At 38.1% G+C, this 25972-nt stretch overlaps 2 protein-coding genes across 2 annotated transcripts; both read left to right on the top strand.

Annotated features, from left to right (window-relative positions):
- The first annotated feature begins 1918 nt into the window (after positions 1 to 1918).
- Positions 1919 to 2863, top strand: LOC121167318 (olfactory receptor 2B2-like). Its single transcript, XM_040996769.1, has one exon. It carries the CDS (start codon positions 1919 to 1921, stop codon positions 2861 to 2863), a length of 945 nt encoding a protein of 314 aa, XP_040852703.1.
- Positions 2864 to 18119: 15256 nt separating this feature from the next.
- LOC121167328 (olfactory receptor 14J1) lies at positions 18120 to 19052 on the top strand. The gene has a single exon (XM_040996780.1). The coding sequence runs from the start codon at positions 18120 to 18122 to the stop codon at positions 19050 to 19052; it is 933 nt and encodes a 310-aa protein (XP_040852714.1).
- The last annotated feature ends 6920 nt before the right edge of the window (positions 19053 to 25972 follow it).

Raw genomic sequence — 25972 nt, 5'->3', positions numbered from 1 at the left:
CAATGGTGTTGTGCAGTTGAAACTCAAGTAGAATTATTGTTTTCTAGGTATCAAAAGAATTGTGATTCTATAGTTAAAATTAATTCAAGTTTGGATTTAGTGATTCTGGGGTTAGCTGTGAGGCATGTACTTCTCCCTATACTTTGTCGTTGTTCATCTCATTTTATCTGTTTCCATAGATCAGGTGTTGATAACTGTAAAAAATATTTTACAGTTTGCTAGATCTCAAAGATGATACAGGATCAGCTAAGAATATTAGAGAAACAAATACTCAGGGAATTTTGAGTTAATTTCCTAGGGGTGGTATAATAATGTTTACTGTCCCTAGTGTTTTTTATAAATTATTTATTATAAATACCATCATACACAATATGTATTAACACACACAAGATAAGTACAATATTTTTAAGAATTAGAAATTAGATAAATAAATACTATTAACAGGTAGTGTGATACAGATAGCAAGTGAAAACTGTGAGCGGTTTTTCAAATTTCAAAGGCAGTTACAGAGAGAGGGAGAAACAGAAAGGGAGAGATATTACATATCTGCTGGTTCAATTGGCAAATGGATACAGCAGCCAGGATTGGGTCAGGCCAAAGCTACGATCCTGGAATTCCATTCAGTATTCCAATTGAGTGGCAGAACAAGTAATTGAGCCATCTTCCACTGATTGCCTAGGCATGCTTGAGGGGAGCTGCGTCAGAAGTGGAGCAACCAGAATTCAAAACAGAGCTCATCTAGGATGCTGGTGTTCCAGGCAGTACTGCAACCGATGGCACTGCAATGTTGGCTCAATAACTGGAATTTGAAGGAAAAAGGAAAATGCCTTTTACAAAACAGAAAAATTATAATGCAAATTTATTAAAATACAACAGTCAGGAAGAGAAAGGAAATACTCATTGCCGGAGTCATTTTTCAGAAACTGTATCATTAAATGTTTATGTTATTTAGGAGGAGGAAGAGTAGAATGGGGCAACTTGGGTAGAAGACATGAGATTAAAGAGAGAGAGAAGAAAGATGATTATGTTTACATGCACTGTAGAAAATCTTGAGAGTTTAGAAATTCATATACAGCCTCAAATTTTGGGAACAAACATCTGGGCCTCTTTTGATGATTTCTCAAAGACGCTAAAAATCATCACATTTAGCAAGTTATTTTTAAAGTAGCATCTTCACAGCAAGCGTATTTCTGAGGTCTGATTATTTTGTGCTATCTTGCTTACATTTATCGTTATGTTCCTATTTTTAAATTATTTTCAGCAGACCCAGCATTAAAGCTTGGAAGGGATGAAAAGGACCTGATACTTCATCCTTGGGATGTGCAGGTGTGTGAAAGCGGCCCAGTTTCTGTCCTGTCTCTCATCAGGCTGAACGTGAATATGATGCACACATAAGGTGCCTTGGCTCTGCCTTAGCTGCAGATTCAACTGCTCTCTTCCTGCTAATCCTGGTTTGACCTATCTGGGGGAAATTATTATTTCCCATTGTTTTAATTTATTCTCTACTGTCACCCCTAAATACCCAAGTTGTATAGAGGTGACAATATTACTGTTGAATCTTTAAAAAGGAAACAAAGAAAGAAACAGCATCAAATTCCAAAGGGGGTGAATGGCTCACTTGAGGATCCATTCAATAGGCAAAATTGCAGCGACCTTATGAGTGGCCTTTTTTATTTTTACAGCACTCTTTCAAGATTATATTGATGAGGCTGACTAAACAGTTTATCAGAATCAAGACAGAGGCGACTTGTGTGATGTTACAATCATTGGGATAGAGATGCAGATTAGAGCAAGAACGACAAGTGCATTCCAGCATCTCTGACCTCCAACTCTCAGCGGCTTCCTCAAAGTATTGATGCCCTTCCCCAACAGGGGCCATTCAGAGGCTTTCTAGGGACTTTCACCTGCCAGTGCTAACATGTGGAACAACACTCCGAGCTCACCAGATGATTTTATCTTACTGGGCTTTTCTGACCGTCCATGGCTAGAGACACCACTCTTTGTCATCTTCCTGGTGGCCTATATCTTTGCCCTCTTTGGAAATATCTCCATTATCCTCGTTTCCCGCCTGGATCCTCAGCTTGACAGTCCCATGTACTTTTTTGTCTCAAACCTGTCCCTTCTGGATCTCTGCTATACCACCAGCACCGTCCCACAGATGTTAGTCAACCTCAGAGGACCCCAAAAGACAATTAGCTACGGAGGTTGTGTCGCTCAGCTCTACATTTTTTTAGCCTTGGGTTCCACTGAATGCATACTTCTGGCCATCATGGCCTTCGACCGTTATGCTGCCATTTGCAAGCCTCTTCACTACCCAATCATCATGAATCAGAGACGTTGCATCCACATGGCTGTTGGCACCTGGATTAGCGGTTTTGCTAACTCCCTTGTCCAGTCCACCCTCACGGTGGTGGCTCCAAGATGTGGACACAGGGTGATAGATCACTTCTTCTGTGAAGTTCCTGCCCTTTTGAAACTGGCCTGCACTGATACACGTCTGAATGAAGCTGAGCTCAATGTGTTGGGGGCCTTGCTACTCTTGGTGCCTCTTAGCCTGATCATGGGCACCTACATGTTTATTGGACGGGCAGTAATGAAAATCCGATCTGCTGAGAGTCGCTGGAAAGCATTTAACACCTGTGCTTCACATTTGCTGGTGGTCAGCCTCTTCTATTTCACAGCCATCAGCATGTATGTTCAGCCACCCTCTAGCTATTCCCGAGACAGGGGGAAGATCATGGCTCTCTTCTATGGCATTGTCACACCAACACTCAACCCATTTATCTACACCCTGAGGAATAAGGACGTGAAAGCTGCTCTCAGAAGGGCCCTCACTAAGGAGTTTTGGATCAAGGCAAGATGACCTCTGAAACTAAGACCCAAGCAGACATGAAAGATGTGTGTTTCCTTTTAAACTTGTTGAACATGCAATTAATGATCAAATAGTTGAGCAAGTAGCCAAAATGAAAATGTTCGCAAATGAAACAATCAAGGCTTAGTGAAAATTCACCTCACACTTGTCACATACAGGAAAAATCTACGTTTATCTGTAGGTGGTACATTCCAACACTTATATACATGTGTAAAATTTCAAATAATACTAAATCTTATAATTTGATATCTTTACCATTTTAACAAAACTGTGGACATGCTTTTTACAGTTTGAAGTTTAACCACAAAAACTACTATGAATTTCTCCTTTGTTCTTCACACTTACACAGACAGAAAATTAATTCTTACAACAGACCTTAGCAACTCTATCATATTGTTGTTCTTTTTGTCTTAAAGTTGAACATCTTTAGCCTTTCATTTAAAGGAAGCTCTTTATGGCTTCTCTTTGGGATATCCAAAGTGCCAGCATGCCTACCCTATCACTTTGGAGCCATTACTAGGTAAACTAAGGGTCATCTGGACATAAGTACTGTGATACTATGACAACTGATCCAATAGTGAATGCAGCTCCTAACTGACTAGCAGAAAAGCTCCTCTCTACAGTATGGCGACTGGACAGAGGGATGAATGATTACTACAAAACGACAGAGCAAATCTGTAAAAGATTTCATCATGTAATGAAATTTTATATGGCAACTAATCTTAAACTTATCATTTGTGTTTTGTGATATTCTCCCTGTAATATTTTTCCAAATTTTGTAACCATGGTTTTGGAAAACATTAAAATGTTTAACATAATAATAGTATCATGAATTTATAAAATACAGTATGACATTCTGAAATAGGTATATAATATAAGCAATCTATATGTAATTCACATTTCTATGTCATTAGTTTACAATTATAGGCACAACAAGATTATATTCAATATTTCATGCTCTGACTTTAGAATGGCCACTGATCTGTTTGACAGAAGACCCCTATAACCGCTTTTAAAAATAAAATCTAAACAGTCAGTGTATCTTCTCTTTAACCCAAACAATCAATCTACTTTCAGGAAAAAAAAGTACATGTAAAAAAATCAGAAGTTTTATGAAACTTACCATAATTTCTTAATAATTGAATTCAAGTGATATTGGAAATTCTTCTTTTCAGAAAATATGTCAGTGGATATTGACATCCATTAGCCATCTCTGAACATTCAATGTCTCATTGTTCTCAAAGCCTTTTCATGGCCTGGGAGGCAAGTGATATCAAGATACAACTAACTCAACAGCATATGATAGAAATGTGAGAAGAGAAAAATAATACAATATTGGAAAGTGATGAATTCATTTATTGATCATTTTGCAAAACATATTAGTCAATCTTCTGCTCACATATGCAAGACACTATTTACAAATCAGTGAGTCAAGGTCAATACAAATAGAATTTACTGTAGGAAAAGAAACAGTGTTACTCTTTGGATACGAAACAGTGATTGAGAAACATAACATGGAAATATTCTAACTTAACAAAATTGAATCTTCAAGGATTAATGTGTCAAGAGGCTCACCATATATGAAAGACCACCAAAGGCAACTTAGAATGTGGGGAATATTTATTAGCCAGCTATCGACTGCCCCTCTCAGAGCAGATCTGAAGGAGAACACTCTGAGCTACAGAGGTAGCAAGCTTATAAAGCAAAAAAAAAATAAATAAAATAAAAAAAATAAAAATCTTTGTGGCCTTAATGCTGGCAAGCAAACAAGTAAGGGTACAGAAGCAACAATTGGCAGGTTAGAGGGAGAATGAGAAATTTCACAGTTACAATTACGGTTTAACTTCTTGGTTCCACTTTTCACAAGGCCCAATTTCCAGGATCTGGTTTCTCTTTAAGGGAAGAGGGCAAATCTAACCTGACCAGTTACAGCTGGATGCACTCACTCAATAATTTTGCACCCTGTTGCAATGTGGATGACCAAATAACTTCATTTACCACTTGGATGGATAAATTAACCTTATTTCAACATGGCTGTTTTGATAATACCATGTCAAGTCAAACATTGGTTGATCTATTATCTTTTTTGTTATTTCATTTTATTTATTTATTTACAATTTTTTAGGCACTGGGATTCCCCCCTACCCTTACCCCAACCCTCCCCCCATGGTGGATTCCTCCACCTTGCTATATTGCCATAGTTCAAGTTCAGTTGAGGTTCTTTCATTGCAAGCATATACCAAGCATAGCGTCCAGCATCTTATTGTCCAGATAAAGTTCAACGGCTTCTGTGAAGACCATCTCTGGTTTTGTAGCTCTTTACTGTAAACTATTTTACCAATACATTTATTAAATTGAGGTGCAAGGCAATAAAAGGAAATGCCAGCACCTGAAATATAAATCAAATATCCTGTTCCCTAATGGAAAATATAACCCCACTTACAGTGAGCCATGTACAAATCATGTGTATGTTGTGGATAATAATCTGTTCATTTTGACAATAGCTATTTTTTTTAAGATTTACTTATATTTATTGTAAATTCAGATTTACAAAGAGAAGGAGAGACAAAGATCTTCCATTAGCTGGTTCACTTTCCAAGTGACCCAACAGCTGAAACTGAGCTGATCCGAAGCCCGGAACCAGGAGCTTCTTCTGGGTTTCCCACATGGGTGCAGGGTCCCAAGGATTTGGGCATCCTCTACTGCTTTTTCCAGGCCACAAACAGGGAGCTGGATAGGTAACAGAGCAGCCAGGACACACACGGGCTCCTCTATGGGATCCTGGTGCTTGCAAAGTGAGGATTTAGCCACAGAGCTATTACACAGTGCCTGAAAAATAGCTGTTTTGCTCTCTGATTCATAAAGCAGGCCTTAAATAATGAAAAATTAATCTAAATTCGTATACCTCTACTTCATTTTATATTTGATAGTCTACCATTGCCTATACCAACAATGTAAAGAGTAGAAAGATGGAATCAAGGTAACACCTGATGGCCTATTTTACTAGAAAACACAGGGGACAGTGTGGGAGGTGGGGTGAGACTGGGTAAGCAAAGGAGATAGTAGAAAAGAGAGGGTGGAACATCTAAGTCTGCAAAACTGTAAAACAGAAAATAAGATTTTTTAAAAAAGTAAAACAAGGGCCCGGTGCGGTGGCGCAAGTGGTTAAAGGTCCTCGCCTTGCACGCCCGGGATCCCATATGGGCGCCAGTTCTAATCCAGGCAGCCCCGCTTCCCTTCCAGCTCCCTGCCTGTGGCCTGGGAAAGCAGTCGAGGACGGCCCAAAGCTTTGGGAACCTGCACCCGTGTGGGAGACCCGGAAGAGGTTCCTGGCTTCGGATCGGCATAGCATCGGCCATTGCGCTCACTTGGGGAGTGAATCATCGGACGGAAGATCTTCCTCTCTGGCTCTCCTCTCTGTATATCCGCCTTTCCAATGAAAAAATAATAAAAATAAATCTTTAAAAAAAAAAAAAGTAAAACAAGAAGCTATGTGAATGAAATTACTTATTCCATCTGATTTTAAGGGTGTACTTATTTACTTATTCAAATGGCCTAACAACAGAGAGGTTGTGTTTGTGTGTGTGTGTGTGTGTGTAAGAGAGAGAAAAAGAAAAAGAAAGAAAGAAAGAAAGAAAGAAAGGAAAGAAGGAAAGGAAGAGAGAGAAAGAAAGGAAGGAAGGAAGAAAGAGAGAGAAAGAAAGAAGGAAGGAAGGAAGAAAGGAAGGAAGGGAGAGAGAGAGAGAGAAAGGAAGGAAGGAAGGAAGGGAAGAAAGGAAGGAAGGGAGAGAGAGAGAGAGAAGGAAGGAAGGAAGGAAGGAAGAAAAGAAAGAAAGGAAAGAGAGAGAGAGAGAGAGAAAGAAAGAAAGAAAGAGAGAAGAGAGAGAAAGAAAGAAAGAAAGAAAGAAAGAAAGAAAGAAAGAAAGAAAGAAAGAAAGAAAGAAAGAAAGAAAGAAAGAAAGAAAGAAAGAAAGAAAAATCTTCCACCCACTGGATAACTCAGTAAATGTCTGCCATAAGAATGGCTGGACCTTACTGAAAGCTAGGAGCTTAGAACTTTGTTTCTTCCAAGGTGGAGGCAGGGACCCAAATATTGAGCCATCACTTGATGCTTTCACAAGGGTGCTGGCAGGTAGTTGGGACCTGACTGGTGCTCTGGGATGCCACCATCAGAAACAGTGACTTAATCTGCTGCTGCTGCACCTTGCCAGTAATACATTCACATTCTCTCCTCTCTGATACACGTTCCCAGGCTTGCTTTCTAACACTGTTCTTTCTGAAGTAAATCTATCCATTAGTACATTTAACTTTTTATTTATTTCAATTCTCTATTTGCAAAAAAAGAATGAAGATCGCTGATAAACGAGCAATCTTTTAAAACTCCTTCTGTCTATTTTATTGGATTCATTAATTTGATGGAATAAATGTACAGATGGTGTGACTTCTCAGATGTAAATTAAATTGCTGTGTTAATAGGAAACGTCAATGACAAGTTCAACATTTTGCTAAAAAAATAAAACTTGGTAGTTATAATTATTAGAAATGGGATTTAAGACAAAGCATATGTAAAATCATCTTACAAAGAGAGAACATCATCAGAAATTTAGATTATTCCATGCTGTGGGGTGCTTCAGATGAACTTCCCTTTTTCTACACATGTTAGCGTGACTCAGACTTTTACCAGTGTTAACTTTTTCATCTACATCTTATTGCTTCTCTCCGTATCACTGGTTATCTTTAGGCACATGCTGTGCCCTTTCCTACACTGCGCCCCATTTGAATACTCCTTCAGGAAGCGTTGCCTCTCAATGTAAATGCAGCTCAAGCGCATGTAGTGCTATGGTTTGCATCATCCATATTCTCAACCCTAGGCTTTGGGCATGGTAAGTGATCAGGAAACATGCTCAACACTCCTGAGTCAAGAACTGCCTCTGATTTACATGGACTGCTAGGAACCTTCATTCTCCTGAAAAGAGCAAATCTCAATTTCATGTCGTAGATATAGTGAATGTGTCCACTTTCTGCACTCCCAAGGGTGAGGCAGATGAAGCCAGTGCTGGGAAGAGGCTTTTGGATTGATTTTTGAAGGTTCTTAGTTATATAAGAGAAGACTCAATTTCCTCGGTTTTAATATAGAAAAAGATACGACATATTACCAACTTTTTGAAAGATGTATTTGTTTATTTGAAAGGAAGGATTTATGGGGAGGGAGAGGGAAGACAGGAAGACAACTTCCATCCTCTGACTCACTGCCTCAGTGACCACCGCAGGCTGGGCTTCTCCCACATGGGTGCAGGAGCCCCAGCTCCTGAGTCATCCTCTGCTGCTTTCCCAGATGCCTCAGCAGGGAGCCAGATCGAAAGTGGAGCAGCCAGGACTCCAACAAGCGCCCCTAAGGATACTGGCATCTCAGTTAAGGGGCTTTACTTGCCAGTCCCCAAATTTTTCTTACAGTCTTTCTCACAATTCTTTTCTTGTTTATAAAATAAAATATATTCTAGATTATGCTAATTTATTTGACATATTATTCATGTATTTCTTAGAGGTTGTGTCTCGTGGGATATTTGAGGTCATTCAATTAAAATACTACATTTTGAGCTTTTAGTTTCACCTAGAAGTTTAGATAAAATTAAAAATAACTGAACAACAAAATTACTGTTTGTATTGAGATTAACAGATCTGTTGTGCAGTGAAATTGGATGCATTTTTAAATAAAATTGTGGGTGTTCAAAACAATGCTTTGCTGAATGGGAGATCCTTGCAGATATGCCCTTCAAACCCTAGTGATATCTTTTATTCATATTCAATATAAGATGTATGTCAAAGGAAAAAAATCTGAGACTTTATCCCGAAAATTGGGGGGTTTTAAATTTTTTTTTATTGGGCAGTCAGATATACAGAGAGAGACAGAGAGGAAGATCTTTTGTCCGATGATTCATTCCCAAGCGGCCACAAGGGCTGCAGCTGATCTAACCCAAAGCCAGGAGGCCGGAGTCTCTTACAGGTCTCCCATGCAGGTGCAGGGTCCCAAGGCTTTGGGCCGTCCTCGACTGCTTTCCCAGGCTATAATCAGGGAACTGGATGGAAAGTGGAGCTGCCAGGATTAGAACTGGAACCCATATGGGGTCCCAGTGCATTCAAGGTGGGAACTTCAGCCGCTAGGTGACGCCGCAGGGCCCGGTATTCTGTTTTCAAATTAATTTATTTCTGTTTCTTATTGTTTCCTTCCTTCTATTTGCTTTGGCTTTGTTTTGTTCTTTTTCTGTACTCTTTGGGGTGAATATTTAGATGGGTTTAACTTTATGTTTGCTAATAAAAATATTTTATTACTAAAAATTAAACAAAAAAATAAAAAGAAGAAGGCAGGAGCCTCTTCAAGTCTCCTGCTTGGGTGTCAGGAGCTCAAACACCTGGGCCATCTTCTACTGCTTGTCAGAGGACGTTAGGGGGAGCCAAATGGAAGCAGAGCAGCTGGGACACAAACTGGCACCGGTGTTGTATGTTGACATTCCACACAGCAACTTTACAACACTGGCCCCAGTTTGAGCTATGTTTGTTTCGTTTTAGCTCCCATATATACGGTATTTATGTTTCTGTTGGTTGTTTATCTCACTCAAGATGATGCCCTACAGTTCCATTCATTTTGCTAAAAATGACAAAATGTTGCACTTGATAGCTCAGTATTATTCCACAGGCAATAAGAGAGAAAGCTATTCCAAAATCTTTCTCTTTAATCATTCATTTGATAACTGACACTTTGGTTGTCTCCATATTTCCGCTGTCATAAACTACTGCTATAATCATGATGATGGAAGTTCTCTCTTTAATACAATGAGTTCACAACACTGGAGTATATACCCAACAGTGGGTTTGTGTGGCTTATAGGGCAAGTCTATTTCCAGGTTTTAAATCATATTGTCTTCCATAATCACCATAGTAATTCATATTACCTCCAGGAATGTGTAAGAACTCGCTGGTCTCCACAACTTTGCCAGTTTGTTACTTTCTGTGTTATAACAGCCATTCATACAGGAAAGAGTTATTACCCTTTGGTGGTTCTAATTTGCACTTCTTGATGGCTAGTGACATTGGGCATTTTGCATTTCTTTCATGAGAGCTATCTATTCAACTCCTTTGCCAATTTCATAACAGGATTGGTGTTTTTATGAATATATTTGATTATTGACGTGTTCCGGATATTAACCATCTTTTGTTAGATATGCAACTTGATGATATTTTCTCTCTTTCAAATAGATGTTTGATTGTTTCTGTGCTGTATTGAACCCTCTGAGGTTTAGACAATCCCAATTGCCTCGCGTTGCTTTTGAGATCATATTCAAAAAGCTATACCTACAGCAATGACTTTAAGTGTTTCCCCTATGTTTTCTTCTAACATTTTCGTAGTTTGCAGTGCTGTATCCAAGTCTTTGATTCATCTTCAGCTGATTTCGTATGTGGTTAGTGGTATTTGGTGATGGATCTAACTTCATTCTCCCATATCCAGTTTTGCCAGCAGCACTCATCAAAAAGACTATCCATTCTCTAGAGCGTGTTCTTAGCACTTGAGTCATCAAGAATAAGTTGAGGGCCTGGCACAGTAGCCTAGTGGCTAAAGTCCTCACCTTATACATACAGGGATCCCATCTGGGCACTGGTTCTAATCCTGGCCACACAGCTTGCCATCTAACTCTCTGCTTGTGGCCTGGGAAAACAGTTAAGGGCAGCCCAAAGCATTAGGACCCCACCCTGTGTGGGAAACCCAGAAGTTCCTGGCTCCTGGCTTCAGATAGGATCAGTTCTAACCATTGCAGCTGCTTTGAGAGCGAATCATTGGACAAAAGACCTTCCTCTCTGTTTCTCCTCCTGTCTGTGTATCTGACTTTCCAATAAAAATAAATAGATATTTAAAAGAAAAGGAGTAAGTTGACATTGATTTGATGTTAATGACAATTTGGGGCTATTGTGTTTAATCTATATGCCAATTTTCATACCAGTCCCATGCTATTCTTTTTTAGATTTTATTTATTTTTATTGGAAAGGCAGATATACAGAGAGGAAGAGAAACAGAGAAGAAGATCATGAGAACTATGCAATTATATTTTATTTTATTTGAGACAAATTGAAATTATTAATAGAAAAATATTTCTTACTACAGTAATGTAAGTGTGAGCTTGCGCTGAAGGAAACAAGTTTGACCAATATTCATTTTTCGCTACCTTGGTGCACAGATAGTAAGAGTCAGTGAAAGCAAGGTGCTAGTTAATTATTTTCCACAGAGACAACTCCTTGAGGGAGAGTTCCATAAAGTCCAATTGTTCAAGCTTTGTGTTTACTTCAGTCACACGCCTTACAAAACAGACTTGTTCCCTAGAGCCTGGCCAGCACTAGCTTAACGTTACCTATCATGGGCTTTAGGAGAAATTAAAATGTTTCTGGTTCAATGCTCTTGCTCAATCTTATGTGAAAAACCTCTGTAACTTCCTTAAGTGAAAATTTTACAGACTGAGCTACCGGCTGGTTCTAGAGCAAAGACCCTTCATCTCGGAATCAACTGAGATTTGCTTCTATTGACTTGAATCAACTGGTAAGTGAAACTTGGCCAAATTCTGTAGAATTCATCCAACATCTAACTAGCACTTGCTCGACTGATTGAAATAGAAATTGATTTCATTGGTGACAAATTAAGTTGTTAATGAATGGAGCAATGCTTCTTACCATAGCAGTTTAACTGTGAGCTTACACTGTTAATCATCATAGATACAATCTGAATAAAATATATGACTCTCTATCCTGAGATTTAATAACAGGTTAAGCAGGCTGAAAAATGCATTGCAATAACCAAATCAATCAAAATTAATATACATTAGAAATAGTTTCTGTTAATGCAATCTAGGATGTAAAGGCTGGTGACTTCTACATGGGCTGACAAACTCAGGAGAGTTTTTCATGGAAAGGAATATTTGACAGGCCATGTAAATAAGAGTCTAGTGGAAGAAATTTTCAGACAAAAAGTAAGGTATGTTTTCAAAAAATAAGAGTCATGCTGGTGATGTGACACAGTGGGTTAAGTGCCTCCTGATAGCAGGTTTCTATATTGACCTCCCTGTTCCAGCCTGGCTGCTCTGTTTTCTGAAATGTGCCTGGGAAACAGTGGAAGATCATGCAAGTTTTCAGACTCCTGCCATCCAGGATGGAGCTCGGAAAGCCTGGCTTCTCTCTGGCCCAGCTCCTGATATTATAACTGTGGGAAAAAACAGCAACTGGAAGATCTTCTTTTCATAGCCACTGTGCCTTTTGAATGAATGAATAAATCATTAATAATAATGATAACAGCAGTACCTGTAACATATTGACACAATACAATTGGTTCATTAAAAATACTCAAGAATTCAGCAGTATTACACATAGGGTAATATATGGTATTAGAGAAGTTACCTGAGAGATGTTGGTGGAAAGGCAGTGTGTGAACTTGCTGAGAAATGTATCGTTCATCACCCTGAGTTCTTTCTATATGCTTTTATAATAAACAATGTCAACAAGGAGTTAACAGTGAAATTCAGTATACTACAAGATGCTGTTTTCATCATTGATTATCCTGGCGACAGTATTCAAGTTGGGGTGGACTAACTTAGAAGTGAAAAACAAAATATTGCCAAGACTGACTTCTAAGTGCAAAACCAAAAGGCACTAACTATGACAGATAATAAATAGAATAAAATATTGATGTTTAAAATCATATTCAAATAAAAGAGAAGTTGTGCCATATTTTGAAGTACAAAGGAGGGAGATGGGTCATAGTAGCCCAGTTACATGTAGCTGTGTGTCATGAATTTGGATACACTGCCTGAAACTCAGAAGTCCTGTGCTGGTACTTCAAATGCCCCTAGTTTAGTAACACGTGCAGTGTGTGTCAAAAAAAGAAAAACCAGTTAACCTGCATTTAACATGCACTTACAAGAATATTTTTGAGTAAAAAAATGACAGAAGGCGATCTGAGGACAGATTTTTTAAAATACCATCGAGTTTCATTGGTTATGCAGCCGCAGGAACCAGATGAAGATGAATGAGGAGATAGTTAAAGGGGAAGGACAAAGTCAGTAGCAGAGAGCCAGTGGAGGAGAGTTATCTCAGAAGAAGAGAGCTATGTAATACTGTCCTATGTTTGAGGAAGGAAGTTTAAAATAATAGCAATGCAACAATAAATTGAATTAAACTTTGGGGTAGTTGTGGATTTACTAGATCTGCTTGGAGGACTTGTATAAGCATAATAAACACGGTAGGGAGTTATGGAACTGTATCATAAAATTAATCAATTAATTTATTTTAAAAATAAATAAAATTTAAAATATTTAAAAAGAAAAGTGAATTAAGTAAAAATAAGGCACTTAGACTAATAGTTTAGTTCAGATGTACAACATATATAGCAGAGAAAATGCCGTAAGATTAATGCATTTGGAGTGGAGGATTTTCCTTTTTTTAAGATGTATGAGAGAAGAATATATGTATATATATATTATATATATATATGTATGTTGGAAAAAATATATAAAAGGGAACCAGCACACTGACAAAGTAACATGTGAGACAGAGCAAGACTGAGTATAGAGGCATGATGTGGTAATGAGCATGGGGAATTTCTCTGCCTTAAGGCCAAGCCTGGACTTGGGTGAACTAGAGAGCTGCAGTGGCGTTTTTGTGTGCATGGATGCAGGAAATCGAGAAGTGTAGCACCTAATTATATATTCCCTCTCATTGAAGTGATTGGAATGTTACCTGACAGAAAATGACAGGAAAACAAAGAGAGGAAACTTGTGGTGCTAAATTTGAAAAGCTATTTGTCGGTAAATTGTTAGCAGTTTGCTGAAAAATGTGAACATCTTTCAATAAAACACAGGTTTTCAGTATGTGAGTTTGAAAACTGATGGACAATGTTCAAAAACAGTACATAGGATAAAATACAAGCAGCATATAAGAAATCAATGAAAAAATAAAATATGTGTTTGAGGAGCAGTTAATATTGAAAGAAACTCATACTCTGCAGCAAATGAAGGTTAAGTTTATTATAAACAGAATGATTAAATGGATTAAATGCAACTTGGAAATTTTCTAACAGCACTTTCTTAATCTCGTATTTTTCCATTGATAAGTATTTCTCCTCCTTCTTAATTGAGAAGTTTGATGTACTGATAATAAAGAGAAAATTAAAATTAAAGAGACAATTAAAATATATGAAAGGTAATGTTAAGAGCAGAACAAACGGGATGCCTTGCTAAATTATTTTTCTCCTCATAAAAACTTAATTTGGGGTCTGGTACAATAGCATGGTGGTCAAAGTCCTCACTTTGAATGCACTGGGATCCTATATTGGTGCCAATTTGTATCCCGGCAGCCCTGCTTCCCATCCAGCTCCCTGCTTGTGGCCTGGGAAAGCAGTAGAGGACGACCCAAAGCCTTAGGACCCTGCACCTGCGTGGGAGACCCAGAAGAAGCCCCTAGCTCCTGGATTCAGATTGGTGCAGCACCAACTGTTGCAGCCGCTTAGGGAGTGAATCATCCGACAGAACATCTTCCTCTCTGTCTTTTCTCCTTTCTGTGTATCTGTCTTTGCAATAAAAATAAATAAATCTTTTAAAAAATCAATTTGAAAGCTAAAAGATGGAGACTTTTCTTACATTAGTAATGTGTATTAGAAGTGAGAAATAACAAGTTATGTTTTCTATTTTCATGCCACTGACAATAGGGTTTAAAACATTGATCTTTTGTTATAACTTAGGATTTAATACAACCAACTTATGTTACAAATACCCAGGCTACCGTCCAAAAATGAAGTAGGTTAAAGCAGACATTAAAACTGGTTTCAAAGAAGTTATACTTGGAAAAAAAAAAAAGAAAGAAAGAAAGAAAAAAAACTGGAAAATGGTAGAAGAAGACATAGAAGAAATTAAAAAAAAAAAAAAAAGAAGTTTGCCTTTTCCTTTAATTCTCACAGAGGGGACAATAGGATCAGAGGTGATGGATTAAGGAATCTTGCAACACAGATTATTCCTCGTGGTCAAATGGGTTTCCTAATGATTAGTTTCAGGTAGCTCTCCAAATAAATTGTAGCAGAAACAAAAAGATGTTAGTTAAAGTGGTTTTTCTTTTTTTCCTATTGCTTAGGCATTAGGAAATGAAACAAATCACTATATATGATTAAGCAATTAACGTTGTTTGATCACTAAGCTGTTGTTCACATAAAAATAAAATTCGCATGTCTACTTAAATACTTAGTGCCCATACAAGGCATTGCAAAAGATAGAAAAATGGCCATAGACAAACCAGATAGTGCTTGGTCACCAATCCCAGTAAAAATAAATCTTTGGCCTTTCAAACCTCAACATTTAAAAATATTTCTTGTATTGCATAGATACAATTCTAAAAAAAAATGACCAGACATCCCTCTTTTCCTCTCAATATCCCCTTTATGATGTCTTCCTTTTTTGTCTTTAATTTTTACAATAACGTGCTTCCATTTACTTCATAATCATAGACCTAATACAGCATTAACCATCATGCTCAACAAGTAAAAAGTAAAATCAGTATTCCATAGGAGTACAGACAAGGCTTACTTCACTTTAAAAATTTCTCTTTCCAGTCCAAATCAATTAAATCTAATCTTTGGGAAATTGCGATCACTCTTAAAGCTAACAGCTTTCCTAGGTTTGCTTCTGAGCTTTCCCAGGTCCATGCGTGAGGTAGGATCAGTAACTTCACTTTAGATGGTTAACAAAAGAAACTTTAGTGTATCATTATAATACTAAGGTATAATGTATAAAATGTAATAATTTAGATAGCTGTATCGTTTTCACTGACTTTACAGAGAATTAAGACTTCATCAATTCAGACAATTTCTGCAACATTTTTTGAACATTTATTTATTTGAAAAACAGAGGCAAGAACGAGAACGAGAGCCAGAGTGAGATAAAGAAAGAGAAAATGAGAGAGAGAGAGAGAACTTCATCCAATGGTTTACTCCCTAAGTTATTGTAACAGCCTGATCTCCTGGATGGTTGTTGTCACAGTTGACCCCTAATTCTCCAATTCACACAGTTTAGATTCTTTCTCCAATTCACACAGTTTAAACTCTGCTCCAGCCTATCTGGCTGAATATCTTTCCAACTGAATGTTACCTAACAATAACAGTGATGAATCTGTCTTGATTTCTGTAGATTCATGCCACATATACTCAGTTACTTAGCATATAGATGCTCACATGTTGAATTTGGGTATAAACTACAAAAGGCAATATCCTGAACATCATAGTTAGAAATGTTGAAATTCTAAAAGATCAGAAATTCCTAAAATCTAGCACTTGCAGTCTTTGATGATATGCATGAGAAGTTTTGGAATTCTATCCCACAGTAGAGTGACTATAAATGATATTAATGTGCTGTGTATTTCTTTATTTAAACCATTAGAAGATAGGGAAAAACAGGGCCCAGAGTAGTCTAGCAGCTAAAGTACTTGGCCTTGAATTCACCAGGATCCCATATGGGTGCTGGTTCTATTTTTTTTTTTTGTAAGACTTCTTTATTTATTGGAAAGTCAGATATACAGAGAGGAGGAGAGACAGAGAGGAAGATCTTCCGTCCGATGATTCACTCCCCAAGTGAGCGCAACGGCCAATGCTATGCCAATCCGAAGCCAGGATCCAGGAACTTCTTCCGGGTATCCTGGAAGCCGCCTTCCCATTCAGCTCCCTGGGAAAGCAGTGGAGGACAGCCCAAAGCCTTGGGATTCTACAACTGCATGGGACACATGGAAGAGGGTCCTGGCTTCTGGTTTTGGATCAGCTCAGCTCCAACCATTGTGATCTCTTGGGGAGTGAACCGTTGGATGGAAGATCTTCTCTCTGTCTGCCCTCCTCTCTGTATATCTGACCTTGCAATAAAAGTAAATAAATCTTTTAAAAATATATATAGAAAAAAATAAATTTAAAACTCATGAAAAGAAATTAAATTGTTTTTGAAAGCAGATGTATTTGAGAAGCATGTTAAAACATGGCAGAACTCTATAAACAACTTTGCACAATAAACTTGGCAGCAATATACATTTTTTGCAAAAATAAACATTCAGGCATACTATGAAAGTCATGTGGATATGACAAGAACAGCTAGAACATCCTCAAGAATAATTATAGAAAAAAAGAAAATGTTTAAAAGCGCATTACAGTGGTTGATAATTGTGCATCCACTTTTATAACAGCAGTCATATGGAATACTGTAAAAGACAACTTAAGTCTCAAAGATGGACTAAAATCCACAATTCACCACTCCATTTGCAGCAGCCTGAAGAGATTGTGAGACATTTTATTTTATATCAATATAGATGTATTCAAAAGACATATCCTCATTTACTGATGATATTTCAATGCTTTTATACAAATGCACATTGCTTACATGCAAAGTCAAGGTTGTGATAAGCAACTTTTGATTTCCAAAAAATTAAGATGAAAAAATAGAAATGTAAAGATTTTTATGTAATTTATAATTTCAGTGTTGGAAATATTATGAAGCTGAATTTATATTACAGATAATTCTAAAAATACTAACAATAGGAACTAGTGGGGAAAACTAAAGATAAAAGAGGAAGGACAACATGAAAAATCTTTGTTGGGGATAGATTACAGGCAATTGTGCACAGGTCGTCTGCAACAACTGGTCAAGTTTCATAATCATTGACTACATGGTGAAGACTTCTTTGCAGTGAATAGCAGTTGTTTTACTTATAGGATATAGCTCACCTCGAAAAATACATTCATGATCATTTTCTCCTGATGTGGTTCTTTTTGAAATCTTCCACAATTTGATATGGACCAGCATGAATATTTCCTCTCAAATGTTGCCATTTTTGTGAGCTATGCTTTTGTGTTGTCTTTGATATGGAGAAATCTGCTTTGTGTGGCTCCAGTACAGATCACATTTTTGCAGAAGCAAGACTGGGACAAATCAGGAGCTGTGACTTTGAGGACTTAATTTTCGCAGGATTTCAAATCCGGGATGTGAATCTCTGGGATTGTGATTTTGAGGATGTTTTACTATAGAAATTTTGACATTGGGAGATTTTAATTTAAAAATCACAGGTTTCAAGATTGTCTTTCAGAGTACCAACACTAAAATATGCTAGATAACATACATTCTTTCCTGATGCTGATTTTTTTTTTTTTGGCTTCCTAGGGAGAGCTAAATTTAATATCTTCAGAGTGACCATGGTCAATGTAACCTCAGTAAGTGGTTTCTTCCTCATGGGATTTTCTGATGACCGTCAGCTTCAGATTTTACATGCACTGCTCTTTTTGGTAACATATCTGCTGGCCTTGACCGGCAACCTCCTCATTATCACTATCACTACCTTAGACCACCGTCTCCACTCCCCCATGTACTACTTCTTGAAGCACCTCTCTCTCCTGGACCTCTGTTTCATTTCTGTCACAGTCCCCCAGTCCATTGCTAACTCTCTTACGAATAACGGTTACATTTCTCTTGGCCAGTGCATCCTTCAGGTTTTTTTCTTTATAGCTCTGGCCTCATCCGAAGTGGCCATTCTCACGGTGATGTCTTACGACCGTTACGTAGCCATTTGTCAACCACTGAAGTATGAGATGGTCATGGATCCCGCTGCCTGTAGGCGTGCAGTGATAGCCGTGTGGACCGCAGGGGGCCTCTCTGGACTCCTGCACACGGCCGTTAACTTCTCCATACCTCTCTGTGGGGAGAAAGTCATCCAGCAGTTCTTCTGTGATATTCCTCAGATGTTGAAACTAGCCTGTTCTTACGAATTCCTGAGTGAGATTGCAGTGGCCGCCTTCACAACCTCAGCAGCCTTTGCCTGCTTGATCTCCATCGTGCTCTCGTACGTTCACATCTTCTCAGCAGTGTTGAGAATCCCATCAGCAGAAGGGCGGACCAAGGTGTTCTCCACCTGCCTACCACATCTGTTTGTAGTCACGTTCTTCCTTTCAGCGGCGGGCTTTGAGTTTCTCAGGCCTCCTTCAGATTCCCCATCAGCCATGGACCTCATGTTCTCTATATTCTACACCGTCGTACCTCCGACGCTCAACCCGGTCATCTACAGCTTGCGGAATGAAGCCATGAAGGCGGCTCTGAGGAAGGTGCTGTTAAAGGCCATATTCAAAATCTAAAAAAACAGGCAACTGAGACATTGATAGCGTGTTTCACACTGGAAGAGGGACTCCTTTCACAGGCCTCCACCCTCCGGACTTCATAATTATTATGTGCTTCTCTAACGTAATTTTGCAAAATGTAAGATGTCTTGTTATAAGAATTTTTATGCTCTTTCTATCAATACTGTAACTTTGAAACATCTTTTAAGAATTCTTCCAAAAAAAAAAAAAAGAAACGGGTAGTTAGCTTGAGCATGGGTGGCATAACTTAAAGTAGATATTTGTAATAAATAATTTCCACACTTCCATTAGAAAGACTAACTTTCTTTTTGTAATAATATTTGCAGGTAAGTATTTCACAGTGAAGTTCAAACTATCTTTACAAATATCCTTATTGGGTTTTTCTTCACATTAAATATTATAATAGTTATTTCCACAATTTATCTGGTCCCTAGTTAAAAATATGTATACATGAAAAATATTAAAAATATTTTTACACATGTGTACAAAGCGTATTTATACCCTTTTCATTGAGCATTCTCTAGCAATTCTTGTTCAGTGTCCTCACTCTATTGAGCAAACTAAATTGAGATATTTTCTTGACATTTATAAAATAAAAATAAATGAAGTAGTGATTCCAACTAATATTTCTCAGATTCAAAGCTTGATTATGTATCCATTTGCTCAAACTATTTACACATATAATCTATACAAGCAATAATGCATGATGACAATTTGCTAATGAGATATTCCACCCATCAGGCATCTACTTTTCCAGAAGAGGAAATGTTTGTGTTAATTAATTCCTTCTACTTATCCATGGAAGAGTTCAACTAGATGCATTTACACACAGTGAAGATGCCTCCTTCATACAACCAAGAGAACAAACTGAGTGGGACGTCACCCATGGGCACGCCTTGTGAACATGAAGGCCTCGTTCATTTTTGTTAGGTGTACAGAGACAGTCTAGATGACTCAAATCACAGGAGGATGACAGTGGACAGGTTTTCTCACCTGAGGAATTAAATAAAAATAGATGTTCTGATGACAAGGAAGATGACCAGGTGCTGAGTAGTATGGCTGTGCTATAATTTATATGTCTTTTTGTGATTAACACAAATGTGTTAAAAGTGATTAGCCTTACTTTTGGTTGGGGAAGTTAAATACAAACCCAGACTAGGTGATATAACAACATAAAATGTGTTTCCTGAAATCAGTCTCCCATCAGGAACTGCCAGACTGTTTGCAATTCACCATTCTCACAAATGATGCTGAAATCTATGTTTTCATCTAAGTGTCTTCATTAATGTCTAAGATTAATTTGAGAAACATACCTGGGATCATAACTGTTCACTTCCAAAGTATGAGACTCAACAACACAATACTAATTTGATCAGAGGGTTTATACTGAGGACATTATTCTTAATGAACAGTCATCTTTGTTCCAATGGGTGAAAATTCAAGTTCTTGAGGCCAGTCCCATGTCTCACAGGTTTACATGTCTAACTCCATATTACAGCACCAGACAGCAACGCCTGGCACAGCTTCCCTGATTCAAACATTGCACATGCCACATATCACTGAGGGAGAGAACGAGCACACTTGCGTGAATCTCCTGCAGTAGGACATTTGGAAGCATGCACCCACTCTCTCCTGGACTTTCCAAGGGTAAACTTTCCCTTTGCTAATTTTGAAGTCAGAATTTTCAGTGGCTTCTTAGGGGAAAAAAATGTGTGGACACACAGATACACACATACACAAAGATTACATCACATTGAAAATAGTTCCTACAGTTAAGATTCTAAAGCATATATGATCACATAGAGGCACTTGTTTAAATTCCCTGTATCCAAAGTTCTAAATTCTCTACATAAAGAACGTAAATAAATGTTCACTAGTAGTGATTACAAGACTCCATTTGGACACATCCATGTGCCTAACTACGTAGTAACATAAACCAAGGGCAATGTAGACAGAAAGGATTCATTCCTTTCCTTTCCTTCTTCACCTCCCATGAAAGCACCGTGGACTAGATCTCCAGGTACTCAGCTTCAGGGACTGCTCCTTTTTCGTTTATTTAATTTTTTGATTTATCACAATAACTCATAGGCAGAATCATAACAAAAAATAAAGTGAACATTTAAAACAGAAAGAGGACATGAAACAAATGATCAGGCTACCTAGCTGTCAAGCAGAAACAAACCAAACCACACTGAGGTTCCATGTAAGTCCAGTGAGACTGGCCTACATTCAGAACTCTGCTAGCAATACCTGATGGCTTGAACGTGAGAAGAAAGGTACTCTCCGTCACTGTTGGTAGGATTGTAGGCTAGTTTATCACCATAGAATCAGTATGGAGAGTGCTAAGACAACGGAAAACAGACCTGTCATATGACTCAGATATCCCATTGCTGGGAATATACACAAAGCAAATGAGATGTGTATATGAGAAGGGGAGCTGTACTCCTATATTTACAGAAGCACAAGCTACAACACCAAAAACATGGGATAACCCAGATGTCCATCCAGTGAGGAGTGGACAAAGAAACTGTGGTACGTCTGTTCTGTGGAATACTACTCAGCCACGCATACCATTTCAACTGTATTAAAAATGTTTCTTTATTGAGTGGTTAGGCCCATTGGAACATATTTTTGGAGTTTACGTATTCTCATATGCATCATATTCTTTTTCTCATTGATTTATAATAATTACTTAAATTTATAAAATATTAAATCATATTGCTTATAAGTTCTGAGTTTTCTAAGTTTTTCATTATAAATGTACATTGACAAGTAAAGGCATTTTGTTGTTTCTACTGAAATGATCACACAGTTTTTCTTTTTCTCACACATTCACTTCCATCCTGTTTCCACCATTCTTCCATTCTATAACTGGATATTCTATTTCTTTTGCCATTTCCCTCCAATGTAGTTATTCTATTTTTATATTTGGGAATTAACTGAATTTACTGAACATTTCTCCTCTGATCAAGACTTTTTCTGCTATTATGAAAGAATTTCCTGCTCTTCAATCTTTTTTACTGAATTTCAATAGATCACACTAGCTTTCTGTATTTTATTGCAATTGCCTGTGGAGCAAGACATACCAAGGTTGAAATGCCCTCTCCCCCATTTCTCCAAACTCTGCCTCCCTCAGAACATCAACTTGTAAAAAGCCCAGCTGGCTGAAGAACTGGGCCTCTGCCACGCACTCCTCCTCTCAGAACACTGACACTCAGCCTCCCTCTTCAGAATTACTTTAATAAATTCAGTTTGGCTGGGAATCTAACAGGAGAGGACAAGCAGGAGGCCACCCAACTGTTCATCACTGGATCAGGACCTCTCTCAAATCCTTGAACAGGTACTATTTTCACGCCCTATCCACAGAGAAGGCCTTATCACCACAAGATGCTTCAATTAAAGCATCAGAATTTTTACAGTTGTGTGATCGAAAAAATTGAGGGGGTAGGGGTTCAAAGACGTGCTTGGAAACCATTTGCAGTGATAAAAGGATGTAGAAGAAAAATAGAACCACAAAATTCCAGTTGCTAACTCACATGGCCTGAGGTGACACCTGACACAGCAATGAGAGTCTTATAGAAAGAGAACTCCTGATTTAGCTGGTCCACCTGTTTACACATTAGCACTATGAAGAAAGACGTGCCAACTGCATCAGTGATATGCTGCCAGTTGTGGAAAGAGCCCACCTTCTTGATTTTGGAGTCCAGCTGGAATAACATGCAAATATTACTGCTGCCATGACATTACATGACATTATACTGCTGCCAAATATTACATGCCATTGACTTGTTGCAACTCCTGTTTCCACAAATCCAACAAGCCCTAATCATACAGTCCTCACTGAGAGGAAAACTGGAATGCACAAACCCAGTCAAGATCTTCAACTATGACTCTGCCTTTTGGGCTTCAGCTGCATCTGCAAATCACAGTAAAGACACCTACAGGCTCGCAAAATTAGCCCGTGATCTTGCAGTATGATTGTCAGTCAAGGCCCTGGTAACCTCTAGCACTTCTTTCACCATCACCCCATTAGAGCCCAGGCAAGCTATGTCAAAATATACAAATAAGGGGTTTTTTTCCCTTCACTACTATTGTTATTTTCTTCCACTAGTTACAGGCATGCAAAACATTATGTTTTGGTATTTTTTAAAAATTCCTGTCAAGCACCTGTAAAGTCAAAACCACAAGTCTTTGGAAAATAGCACCATTAACCTTGAAGTTATTGCCAGCATTTTTGCATTTGTGTGTGTGCGTGTGTGTGTCTGTGTGTATGACAGAGAGAGAGAGAATAGAGTTAAATTTATCTCTGATGAGTTTGACATATTTGCACAAAACTGGCATCCATGGTTAAACTCCCAGTCTAGTGTTGATCTGCTTCATACTCTGCTCTTCTCACACAGTGCTAATTCTGTGCATGCCTCACCAAATTTAGCCAGTCCTCTATGGAAAACGGTCCTTGGCCAAGTGTTTTACAGCCATCTGAATCTCTGCCATCCCAATGCTATGGGATGTGTAAGGATTTCTCTTATCATCTTTTTAGCCTGTTTCATCTTTTTACTTACTCTCAAAATGGCCACATGAGCTGTGATGGTCTAGGCCAAAGTCAGAAGACTATAAGACCATTCCAGTATTCTCCCTGGGAGGCTGCAGTCCAACTAACTGCTCCATCATCTGCTGTTTTCCCTGGGACATCATTAGGGAGCTGGTTCAGAAGTGGAACAGCTGGCAGTGGTGTTCTGGTATGGATGCCAGCAATGCACCTTAATTTGCTGCACAACATCTGTGGCTTTAATTCCTTTTTTTTTTTCAAAGATTTTTAAATTTTTATTGTAAAGTCAGATATACAGAGAGGAGAGAGAGAGGGGAATATCTTCTGTCCATTGATTCACTCCCCAAGTGACTGCAATGGCCAGAGCTGCACCAAACCAAAGCCAGGAGCCAGGAGTTTCCAGGTCTTCTACATAGGTGCAGGGTCCTAAAGCCTTGGGCCATCCTCTACTGCCCTTTTAGGCCACAAAAAGGGAGCTGGATGGGAAGCGGGGCTGCCGGGACTAGAACTGGCATGTGGCTTCAATTTCTAACAGAAAAATTAAAGTATTGATTTCTACTTGCTCTGGAGGTCTGGAATTAGAGATTCATTTAGATATTTGCAAAACACTGACACTTTTCTGTTTGCCATTCACAACTATATAATTTAGTTAGCAAAGTGATTCGTCAAGAGTTGGCACTCAGGCCAGCAATGTCAATACCTGGGAGCTTGTCTGCCGTTTACCTCCATGCATGTCACCTGAGACACTCTGAATCAAAATTCTTGACTGTGAGGTATAAGCACTGGTGTTAACAAGCTCTCTAAGTGATTCACATGCCCACTAAAGTTGGACATCCAGGGAATTATAGAGGCAAAGACAAGTACTATATAAAACAAAACAGAAAACCCCACATCTTGCCAAGTCATTCCACCTTTGTGTATAAACTTCAGTGGCTCCAAGTCCCAGGTGATGAAAGATGGATGAAATCAATTAATGTCATCATTCAGTTCAGCTTTCCAATATAAAAGATGTTGAAAGAAAACCAGATAAACAACCAATTCTGTTTTCCAGGGAAGCATGCTTTTAAACATCTGTGTGACTAAAAGTAAGGAACTTCCAGAAGCCACTTGATAACTCCCTGTGCAGGAAATATATCTGTGGTGAGTTTTCCAGCCTCAAATAAAGACGGAGATGTTTTATGAAAAACTGATAGCACCATTCGTTCTTCAGGTTGAGATCACAAAAGCAAGTTTACGGTTCTAATGAGTAAGGCAGTTCATTTTCCAGAAAAATGAGTGAATAAATAAAAGTCTATATTTTGAGTTCATATAAAAGTGCTGCAATAATGACCCACTTTAGGAAAATGAGGGAATTGGGAACAGTTGACGTGTCATGAGATTATATAAACAAAATCTCAACACATTTTTGAATAGTATAGAATAGAATGGAGAACAATATCTTTCATGATTAGAGAGTCTATATAATTGTGGCTGTCTTATTTCGTGTCTTTCAGTAATATTGGTAGGTGTTAGATGTAAGACAGTGGTAGGAATTACAAAGGCCAATGATTCAGGGCTCAGATCTCGATTCTGCTAGCTAAGTATTCTGAGCTTAAATTTTTTTTCCTAAAAACAAACAAAAAAAACAGAGCTTAACGTATTTACCTCCTAAGAGAAACCCATATCTATATCATGTAATGTGAGTTTTAATGTCAATTAATAAATTTCAGAATAATTTTTTATTGTGTTAAACAGGTCATTCAAATTCACATGTGAAGAATAAAGAGGCCTTCCAATGTGGCAATTAATACAAAAGTTTAAACTTTCAGTTATTTTGACATCCTATTTTTTAATAACAGTTTAAATTCAATAAATCCTGTAAGATAGTAAATAGTAATGTAAATTAGCAAGTAAGTAAGGTAGATATATAGCGTTCAGCTGCCAATTTCACTCTTTATTTTTTTTCTATTTGAGTATCATATATACAGAGGAGGAGACACAGAGAGGAAGGTCTGCCATCCATTGATTCACTCCCTAAATGGCCCCAACTGTCAGAGCTGTGCCAATCCAAAGCAAGAAGCTTCTTCTGGGTCTCCCATACGGGTCAGGGTCATCCTGGATTGTGAAAAGAGAGACTGGCATTAGACACTAGAAAAATGAAGCAAGTTGGAGTGGCTATTTAATGACTAGCCTAAGCCTCTCTAAAGAAGACGGATGGGTTATAAGTCTCAAAGTCAAGATTCTTACAGACGTCAAAATTACTAAGAGACAAAAAAGTATGGTGATATTTCACTCAGGTTTATTACCATAAAGTTCAAACAGACTGTTTGACACAGCAGATTTCACAGTTCTTTCTTAGAAGTATCAGACTGAAGATAAAATTTAAAAA

Source organism: Ochotona curzoniae, unplaced genomic scaffold, assembly GCF_017591425.1.
Source record: "Ochotona curzoniae isolate NIBS_2020 unplaced genomic scaffold, NIBS_Ocur_1.0 patch361, whole genome shotgun sequence".
In the NCBI taxonomy this organism is placed as follows: Eukaryota; Metazoa; Chordata; class Mammalia; order Lagomorpha; family Ochotonidae; genus Ochotona; species Ochotona curzoniae.
This window is presented reverse-complemented; position numbering and strand designations above follow the sequence as displayed.

Excerpts from the sequence above, each read along its gene's own strand:
- LOC121167318 (XM_040996769.1), top strand. The coding sequence starts at position 1,919 with ATGTGGAACAACACTCCGAGCTCACCAGATGATTTTATCTTACTGGGC.
- LOC121167328 (XM_040996780.1), top strand. The coding sequence starts at position 18,120 with ATGGTCAATGTAACCTCAGTAAGTGGTTTCTTCCTCATGGGATTTTCT.